The sequence below is a fragment of the Coptis chinensis genome, chromosome 8 (genome assembly GCF_015680905.1).
Source record: "Coptis chinensis isolate HL-2020 chromosome 8, ASM1568090v1, whole genome shotgun sequence".
In the NCBI taxonomy this organism is placed as follows: domain Eukaryota; kingdom Viridiplantae; phylum Streptophyta; class Magnoliopsida; order Ranunculales; family Ranunculaceae; genus Coptis; species Coptis chinensis.
The window spans coordinates 80,093,734-80,104,191 of NC_141463.1; the positions used below are offsets into that span (position 1 = coordinate 80,093,734).

At 43.1% G+C, this 10,458-nt stretch overlaps 1 protein-coding gene and 2 non-coding genes across 3 annotated transcripts; 2 read left to right on the top strand and 1 right to left on the bottom strand.

Moving 5' to 3' along the window:
• Positions 1–381: 381 nt before the first annotated feature.
• On the top strand, positions 382–462 carry LOC147483385 (small nucleolar RNA R12). The gene has a single exon (XR_015207161.1). It is a non-coding gene; the product is annotated as a small nucleolar RNA R12 (small nucleolar RNA).
• Positions 463–563: 101 nt separating this feature from the next.
• Positions 564–644, top strand: LOC147483386 (small nucleolar RNA SNORD24). The gene has a single exon (XR_015207075.1). It is a non-coding gene; the product is annotated as a small nucleolar RNA SNORD24 (small nucleolar RNA).
• A 9,095-nt stretch (positions 645–9,739) lies between these two features.
• LOC147483387 (uncharacterized) lies at positions 9,740–10,252 on the bottom strand. Its single transcript, XM_086579546.1, has one exon. The coding sequence runs from the start codon at positions 10,250–10,252 to the stop codon at positions 9,740–9,742; it is 513 nt and encodes a 170-aa protein (XP_086435672.1).
• Between the last annotated feature and the right edge of the window lie 206 nt (positions 10,253–10,458).

Genomic DNA, 10,458 nt, shown 5'->3' on the forward strand with positions numbered 1-10,458 from the left:
TTTAATCATTTTCATATTTATAAATAAGGTAAATTGATACTCTTTTCTCTACATCCAAAAGATTTAGGGTTTATGGGCACAGCTTCAAACCAGCTTTTTTTATTATTCTCTTATTTCAAACTATTGTTTTCTTAAATTTATTTTAGCAAAATAGAAAGGGCCTAAAATTGCAATTCTTTAATGCTTATAATAAAGTGCAACAAGGAATCTATCCTTAGGCTAGATAGAGTTCTACCTTTAGCTCTGATGATCCTTATTATTTCTTTTATCAAAAGATTTAAGAATAGGATTTTTCGGTGACAAGGTAGATATATCATAGCAATTTATTTCATTAGTATTTTTTAAAAAAAATTAAATTCTTTTGGGTATTATTATGCATGAAGTTGAGTGATGAAAGAAATCGTTCGGATTCCCAATGATTTGTTGCAAATATGATCTTACAACCAGCTACTTCTGACACTTCATGTTATCCCAAAAACTTTATTTTTTTACAATGAATGGTTTTTTTCTAAATTGAATTTTAGGCGAAGTGAATATATTTATTTAAAATCATTGTGTGAAATGGCCGGTGATGTAGAATTATATTTGCTACTCTTGATGGCAATCCCATTTGATGATCCTTATCCACCAAGATCTCTGAGGCCATTTCTTATCATTATTATGTATATTTTTTCTTAACTAAAAAATTTATTGTTATTTGGCAGTTATTATTGTGTTATTGGGTTTTCAATGTCTTTGTCAGTTTTTCTGTTAATTTGTTTGCTTCTGAACATTATACAATTTTGATTATGACATTGCAATCTGATTACATATATATACAAGCCGAAATTTCACAATACTACAATATTGAAAGTGAACGACACATTGTGCTTTAGCTTGTATTTTAGTTTTCGGAGGGCTGAATATCATGCTAATAAATTCAGTTTTTTTTTAATGTCTTGGTAATCAGTGTTTAGCTGGTTGATATTAGACGGATAAAGCTTTAATTCAGACTTTAAATGAAGCCTTAATTCTAGGGCTGTCAATGAGCCGGACAAGCTCGCCTGATTGAATCCAAACCCACTTAGACTTTAAATTTAGCTTGATAAGATTATTGGGCCAGGTCTGGACATATTTATGTCTGATCTGATAATGGCCTGGCTTGAAATCTATACTAGTTTGTGTTTTATATTTAATATTATTAATATATTTATTATATTTACTAAAAATTGACATAGAAAATTGGAAGCCATATTGGTTAGTCTGTCGTGGGATCGATTTAATTAAATTTTAGACAAAAATAACAGTTCACATGTATTGCTAATGGATTAGGCCTAGCCCGAAACCGAACTTGTCCAATAGAACTTACGTTGGGTTAGGATTTGAACTGGGCTTAGACTTAGGTGTGTCTTATTCAGGTCCGGCAGTTGACAGCCCTACTTAATTCTAAAGAGGCCAAAGTTGATTTTTGAGATTGATTTTATTCCTAGTGGTAAATTTGCGAGAGGTTGTCCTCGTACTACAAGATGTCAAATCATGAATCTTTTTATGTACAAAAAGATATGAAAATTTGGAACTACCCAAATTGACTATTTTCATGGTGCTAAAATTATCCGAAATAAAAAGGGTAAGAGTAATTTGGAACTACTCAAATTGACCATTTTCATTGTGCTAAAATTATCCGAAATAAAAAGGGTAAGAGTTTGATATAGAAATTGGCTATGAAAAGTTTGAAAACAATGAAAAGAACGATAGAAATAATCGAGCTTTAAACTCAAGCTTGGTTATTAAATGAATTAGCCTAATTAACGGATGTTTAAAAAGTTGGTTAGTTTATATCCTTTTGAACCATCAGAAAACGTGAATGGCTTGATGGATGTAACCTTAATGTGACAAAACTAAGCCAAGTTTGAATCATTATATTGTCTATTTTACATCAAGTTCATTAAAATGTTGGACTGGACCTGTGATGGGTTCCTAGATAGGGTCCTGTCTGTTTTTGATTTTTTTGGGGGTGCGGCCTAAATGAAGTGGTGCACTGGTGCTAAGAGGATTTTTAGGGTTTTTACACAAGACCAAATATGGCATGCCAAAACCTTGAATTTCATTTCAATTGCCTTTTCTATTTTGAAGTGCTAGGTGAATAATTATGGTAAAGTTTCTTTCTTTCCAAATCATTCAAAATGTCTTTTTTGGTATAGAAATGAAATCAAATATAAAAAATAGATGGAAACAAATTGCGTCCAATAGGATTTGAACCTATACCAAAGGTTTAGAAGACCTCATAACAACCTTATATGAGCGCAAGTTTTTTATATGAGCCCGACCACAACAACCGAATTGATTATCTTCATGCATAAGGAATTAAGGATAATAGATTACCTAGTAGAAAATAGAAATCGAATGGATTCGGTCTTATACATACGCGAGGAAGGTAAACTTCATTCTCGATTCTACGAGAATTTTTATGAAATCCATCCATTAATTTGTAACTTTTCTAGGAGATAGGAAATAAAACTCTTTAATATAGTTAATTAAATTACCACACGAAAATGCATGTGAGAATCTACAAATTTTGAAATATGATTGAGTTTATGGAAATGTACTTTAAAGTCTAAAAATTAGGCCCTTGCTCAACAAATTCTAGACAAATACAAAAAGGTATACAAGGCTTTACAAATAGCTGCTTCATTAGACTATAGGGTGAGCCAAAGGCAGAAGATGGGGTGAAAAATAGCTTTTCCATTTCTAAGATTCAAATAGTTGTCAAGACAACTCTATGAAAAAAATGATTCCAATCTTCCATTATAGGAGGTATATATAGCATTTAGAGTCAAATTCAGAAGGGAAGTTATTCATAAATAACTCAATCAATTAATTACTTAGTACATATAACTATAACACTTAATTGTGTATAGATTATTGAAAATCCCTAATTGCAGTACTAAATGGTAAACCAAAAATAACCTTCCATGAAACAACAAAGCAAAATGTGATATTATTGTTTGTATTTTATTATTATGTGAATAAATATCTAGATTTGAAGAGTTAATGCTCTAGTTTTATTAGGAAAACGTCTAATGTGGCTACTTAACTAAGCAATCAAAATCAGCCTTAATTGAGAAATGGACTAAAAGTAAAGATTGTATTTTACAATTGTCTTTATATCTAGTATTTTTGGCTCAATCTGTAAGGACTTAATTGATTTGTGGGAGTAATTCTCTTGGGAAACTTCTCGTTTCAATTTTTCATTGGTAACTTTGGAGCAAACTCTTGATTTTGTGAAAAGTTTGTGCGAGTAGAGGTGGGGTGGGGAGTGGATGAAGAATTTTGGTTAGATCATTATAGCTCTTTGGTGGGAAAAGTTAGAAACTGAATTGAAGTAACAAAAAATATTTTAGCCTTTAAATTAGTGTTTGATTTGAGTTGTTCCCGCAAATCAAACATATCCTTAATTCTACGAGCAATGACGCCCAAAAGCATAACCAAATTAGTGATACTCTTCGATCAAAGTTGTTGTATGAACACAAATTACAATCTCTAAGATCCAATGTCCTAATATTCTCTCCCTCTCTCTCTCTCTCTCTCTCTCTCTCTCTCTCTCTCTCTTTTCCTCCCTCCTCTCTTTCGCTCTATTGTTCCTATTTATATCCTTCTCCCTTCTTTCCTATCCGTTGATCTCCCTCCCATCCTCTGGTCCACACTAGAACACCTGTCCTCTTAGGGTTCCGCGGCCTTGCTGCTGTACCCCCCGTTCTTTCTTGATAAACGTTAAATTCACGTTTTGGTTTTATACTTAAGTCCGAAGTCCACAGTCCGAAGTCCGAAGACCAAAGTCCAAAGTCTGTATAGTCGTCCGTTTAGTCAAGTTACCTTACTCACGTGGGTTTGGTAGGATAGGTCGAGTAAGGGATCGTCCAAACCTTAGGACTCGGGAAGGTTCACAACTAGAATTACAACTTTTGGTGAGTAGGATTTTAGGTTTTTTAGTTGGTTTAATTAAATAAACGGTAATATAAATAATGTAAATTACTAACGGTGATTTCGATGTAAATAAACAAAGATAGAGAAACAGGGAGAGGGTTAATCATACTCATGCAAGAATCATTTTTTAACAGTTTATATTACCACATCACTACATCTCTAATTCGTCTCGAGTTCATAGACAAACCCGAGACGACGTTGAGTATCGATCCCTAGCGAAACGCGCACATCTCAAACATCTCAGGGGGAGGGTTATGCTGCTCGTGTGAGAATCTGGATTGACACTTTAATGTTTTAGAATCACTACTTAGGAATTAGGTGTAGATTAGACATCCGGTCCCAAAATAATTAAACTTGTTGTAGATTAGACATTCGGGGGGGATTAGCTTATGGTCATTGAAGGAATAATTAAACTTGTTGTATATATTAAATAAATAAATGCAGAACATGAATTAAACTTGAAAAGAAATGATTTTTATTAAGAAGAAATAACTTACAGTATTTAAATTGCTGGAAGCGAAAATGACGGAATGTAAAGTGCTGGAATGAAAGCTAACTAACTACTGAGTGGAACCTAAAGCATAAAAATGCTGAAGCAGGAATATTGAAGGAATTTTATTGGGTTTTGTCTTTTAGTTAATTTGAGACATTCAAAACTTTGGAATACAAAGTTTTGTCTCGAACTTGTTTCCTTTAATTTTTGTCTTGTTGCTCCATATCAAACCAAACATTAAGTTTTGTTTTGTCTTTTTCCCCAATTCAATTCAAACATTGAATTGGTGCATTGTCTTTCATATTGCGAGGTGGCACAAAATTGTGACAATCACTTTCCCCCGCCTATGCTTTGATTCATCATGCCTTTGGGCCCCATGAGTGGGTCCACGTGGTGTGTCCGGTATGCGACCGATTTTTGGCGTTTTACAACTTTTCGTCTTTCGCGTAGAGTTTGTCGCCTCGTCGCTCTGGCGGTTCACTAGCCAATATCGGCATCCGGATTTATCGGATGTGAGCCGGAGTTTCTTTGCTTCTTTATATGTGGACCCGTTTTTAATTTGGTTTTGTTATTTTGGAAACTTTGGCTCTAGTCAGGCTTTGTTGGGCTTCACTGGGATGAGTGGGAAGACTTCAGATATTCCAGTATTCTTGTACTTTGATGCATGTTTTATCATTATATTCACGTTAACTACGAAAACCTGCAAAAATACAAAAATATATTTATTACATGATTATTAAACACATATTTGACAAAAATACTATGTCTCTCGGGGTTTAATATTACAGTTTTGGGTGCTTATTACTTCTCTACTAAGTTGTCTCTTCTTTGACTATGACCACACTTTTTCTCACATGCTCCTGTACGGTCTGTCCCTTTTTAGGGTGCCGCGGACATGATCCGGTGCTTCGCGCCTCTACTATCTTATCTTACTTCTGACCAGCGAGCATGCCACCTCGGTCGTCCACAAAATCGGGCTAACGGATGGATGCCCCGACCTTTCGGATCCGCGGGTCAGCGGGCGAGACTTGCCAACTAAACCCGCGAGGTTACGTCTATCCTAGGACTGCCGCCGCCTCCTCGAAGCATCATTTCATCTGACATCGCTGCTCCCACGCTCGCTTTGAACCTTGTGTCACCGAACACGTGTCTCATAGCACGTCTCTCCTCGCAAGCGCCACCGCCTTTGCCTCCTCGAGTTTTGTGCGAACACGTGTCTTTCCCCGTGTGGCTCACTTTTTCCATGTTTTTTACAATTCTACCCCTGCCTCTTCGAATCCCGCCTAAAATAAAACTCTTTGCTCCCCCTTTGTCTTTCCCACTTCCAACCTTTCCTCTCTAGCTCCTCATGGAATCATCTCCCATTTTACTCAGAGCCCCTAAGCCATCCACCTCCTTCTTTCCTTTTCTTTTCTTGAGTACGGTTTGCATCTCTCTCTTGCTCTCGCTCCATCGTAGATCATCATCTGGTTCAGCTTCTCCCTCATCAGGTTTGTGCTTTCCTCTTCTCTCTTTTCGTTTATAGGTGTTTTTTTTTTCCTTTTGCTACACGTGTTTATTTCCCCCCCTCTGTTCACTTCCTTTGCCCTTGTGTGCTCTTTGCGATCCCAAACCCAACTCACCATTACACACTGGTCACTGCCATGTCGGACTCCCATTCTAGTGGCTCCTCCGCTACCAGATCTGGAAGATCTAGGGCTTCTTCCTCAGTTTGCCGACTCCACGCGCGCAATCTGAACCGAATTTTGGACCAGCGCGGACCCGGTCGGAGTCCCTTAACCGGGGACTACTCTCTCATCCCCAGCCCCTTCTACCTCGAGGAGACCCTCAATGCTCCCTCCCCAGCCTTCTCATTATCGGAGGCCCAACTTGGCCGCCGTTCAAGCCGCATATGGCATCCTGGGAGACGTGGTGTTAGAGCACGTACCAGGCATCACCCACTTTCCCCACCTGGTTCCGTCGCGGCCCGGATGCTTAGTAGCTACTGTGGGGCAAATCGCCGCTGGGCTCTGCTTCCCCCTATCCTTACTGGACGCTGAAGTCTGCAATCACTTCAACATCCCGCCGTGTCAAAGCATTGGCAACTTCTGTCGCATCATGTATGCCGCCAACTATTACAACAGAACGGATACTCCGCGGATTGGCCTGCATGATATCACGGCTCATTACTTCATAAAAAAGAGCACCAAGATGGGGAGTATAGGATATCAATCGTTTTGCGTGCGCCCACAGAAGAAGTCCTTTGTTATCCGTGTCACCACCTTTGACAAGGTGTGGCACCACTACCCAATGTATATGTCCGAGAATTTCCTTTCTACGGATCTCCCTCCAGAGCTGTCCCTTAGACACTCCCATTTCATTGATCACGGTGAGTTTAGTTAGTTGCTGTGTTTGCCCTTAAGGTGATACCCTTCTTAACCAGTTTATTCTTCTATGTTTCAGGTTGGGCCCCGGACTCGCACTCCCACGTGTACGCTGGCGTTTCCTTTGAAATTTTTGACAGACTCCGTGGCTTAGGAGACAGCCAGTGCACCATCCTTGGCATTGACCCAGACAAGGGCAGCCCGCTCCTTCTAGACCCTTTCCTTAAAGATATCGGAAAGTACCGCGGTCCTTTGTACCTTCTTCCACCGCCCAAAGAGAGGAAACCCAAACTCTCTCCACCTAAAAGCCGGCGACGCAAGCGCCCGGTCTATCGGTCTTTTGGGTTCACCACCAAAATATCTCACAGTCAAGCCCTCGCGCGAAAGGCCGCAGCTTCTCAGACTCGGAAGGCCCCTGTTGGTTCCCCAGCGCCAATTCTTGGCCCTGCTCCACGATCCTATTATTCCATAGCTGATTGGGAGGACGACTTTGCTCCTATTGCCAACATGGACGTCTCCAAACTTAAGCTTTGGGAGAGTGATTATGAGGGTGAGGCTCCCTCCAACACCACGGCCAAGGGTCCTCCTGCCAAGAAGGCCAAGATCACCGCTTCAACCTTGAAGCCCGCTACTTCTCGGTCAGCTTCACCGCGGCCAGTTGCCCCCTTACGCCATCCTGGGAAAGAGGCCATCCCCATTGGTCCCCTGCCTTTGGGGCCAGTCGAACTATGGCACCCTCAATTTAAGGCTAGGGACTGCGACATCACAACAAGGGACTCCTCGCTAGACAACCCTGCAGTACTGCCTCCCTATTCTTCAGCTCCGATCTCCCGCGGGACCAAGCTTACGGGGACTCCGGCTCCTTTGCCTCCCACAGGGCTGTGATCTATACTGGATGGGAGAGGGTATGCCCCCCTTTTCCCCTTTTCTCCTTTAATACTTACTTCTCCCTAATTTTGTTCCCTTTTCCAGCTGAGCCTTGATGTGGGCTATGTTATCCGCGGTCTTACCAACACCCTGGATGCCCTTGAGACGATGAAGGCGGAAATCCACGGGCCGCAGGATGGAAGGCCAAGTATGCAAAAATGGAGGCCGAGAGAGATGATGCCCGTCTTTCAGCCCTCAAACACCACAAGGAGCTCCAGCGTGAAGAACAAGCGCATCAAGATTATGTGGCTGGCGTCACCTCTCAGTTGGAGCGACAGAGGGAATCGGATAGGGCCGCAGCTAAGAAAGACCTTGAACAATCACTGAAGGATGCCGCAGAACATTTCAAAACTTTGGCCTCTAAAAAGATAGCAGGGAGCTGAGGCAGCAGCTAGAAGCCCTTACCATAATTGGACGTCTTCTTCTTGACTAACCACCGGCCACTGCCCCTCCCGACTCCGCGGTCGCTTCTCCCTCTCACGGACCACGAGGGCATTTGTCCAACTGGGGTGTCATCCTCCCCTATATATGTGGATGAAGTCACCGAAGGCGAGAGGAGGATCGACCGCCCGGTGGATGCCTCGGAGGACCCCCAGTGACACTTGCTTGTGTTCAGCTTTAACTGTTTATCTTTCTGGTCATGTACTTCTACGAATTCAATTTCTTTTTGTTACAACTTGCGGGATTGGATTTCTGGGTAGTCCCAGCAAGCCATGGACGAATGCGTTTCTAGTAAAACACTTTGCACCTAATTAACTAGGTGATAGATATATCTCTTCTTGCGTACCGAGCGCCTTTATTTCTGCACTTGTTGACTCCTTTGCATTGAATTTTTGTTTGCCTGACATAACCCTTTATTTAATGCTACCCTCGAGGCGTTGAGGGCCGCTGAGCAAGCCCAGGCCATTCAGCGTGCCCCCAAGTTGGCCTTGGCGATGTTGAGGGCCGCTGAGTATGCCCGGGCCACTCAGCGCACCCCCAAGTGGACCATGGAGAGGTTGAGGGCAGCCAAGCATGCCTGGGCCACTCAGTGTTCCCCCAAGTTGACCATGGAGATGTTGATGGCCGCTGAGCATGCCCGGGCCACTCAGTGTGCCCCCAAGTTGACCTTGGAGATGTTGAGGGCCGTTGAGCATGCCTGGGCCACTCAGCGTGCCCCCCCAGGTGACCTTGGAGATGTTGAGGACCGCTGAGCATGCCCGGGCCACTCAGCGCACCCTCAAGTTGGCCATGGAGATGTTGAGGACGCTGAGCATGCCCGGGCCACTCAGCGTGCCCCCAAGTTGGCCTTGGAGATGTTGAGGGCCACTCAGCGTGCCCCCAAGTTGGCCTTGGAGATGTTGAGGGGCGGCGAGTATGCAGGGCCACTCAGCGTGCCCCCAAGTTGACCGTGGAGATGTTGAGGGCGGTGAACATGCGGGCCACTCGGCGATGCCCCAAAGTTGGCCTCGGCGATGTTGAGGGGCTGCTTGAGGTATGCCGGGCCCTTTCGGTAGCCCCCAAGTTGACCGTGGAGATGTTGAGGGGGGTGAGCATGCCCGTGCCCCCAACTTGATCTTAGAGATGTTGAGGGCGGTAGGTATGCCGGGCCACTCGGCGTGCCCCAAGTTGACCGTGGGCGGCTAAGGGCCGCGGTATGCCGGGCCACTTTCGATTGGGCCACCAGTTGCTTTTCACGGAATTACCGTCTGGCGCCTTTGGCCTAAACCCGCGATAAGCGAATATCCATACATCGGATGAATGAAGATTGCTATTACTTTCATTGACATATTAGCTAATTCAAAACATCATTACAAAGCGCAGATGAAGCAAATACACTTTTCTTTAATTTTGAACACAACAAAGATAAACTAATGACTAAGTTACTCATGGAATTTCTTCAACATCCGGATGTTCCACGGCCGCTTGATGTCCTTCCCTAGCGCAGTTTGCAACTTGTAGGTTCCTGACGTCCCAGCCTCCACCATGGTATAAGGTCCCTCCCAGTTGGGACCTACCTTCCCGTCTGTCTCCTCCTTGGCAGATTCGGAAGCACTCGGTCACCAACCATGAACTTCCGTGGCTTCACACGTTTGTTGTACTGTCTCTGCAGCCTCCTGTGGTATTCTTTCAGTTTGATGCGAGCGGTGTCCCTTCTTTCCTCTGTAAGGTTCAACTCCCCCGCCAATATTTTCTCATTAATCCCCGCTTCCACATCTCTGGTTCTAGTTGTCGATGCCATCATCTCCACAGGGATCACTGCCTCTACCCCATAAGCCATCGCGAATGGGGATTCCCTTGTAGATGTTCGCGGTGTCGTGCGATACGCCCACAGTACACGGTGCAACTCATCTACCCAACATCCCTTGCATTCCTCCAGCTTTTTCTTTAGGTTATCCATGATCACTTTGTTGGAGGACTCTGCCTGACCATTCCCCTCTGGATTGTAAGGGGAAGAAAAACTTTGCTTCACTTTGAAGGCTTGGAGGAAGGCTCTCACCTTTCCCCCCTGTGAACTGAGTTCCATTGTCCATGATAATGGTATGCGACAGCCCAAACTTGTATATTATATTCTCCCACAAGAATTTTTGTTCCTCTTTCACCTACTGCAGAGCCACACCCTCAACCCATTTCGTAAAGTAATCGGTCACGGCTAGCATAAACCTCCTTTTCCCGTTGGCCATAGGCAAAGGTCCGACGACATCCAACGCCTACATAGCAAACGACCATAGG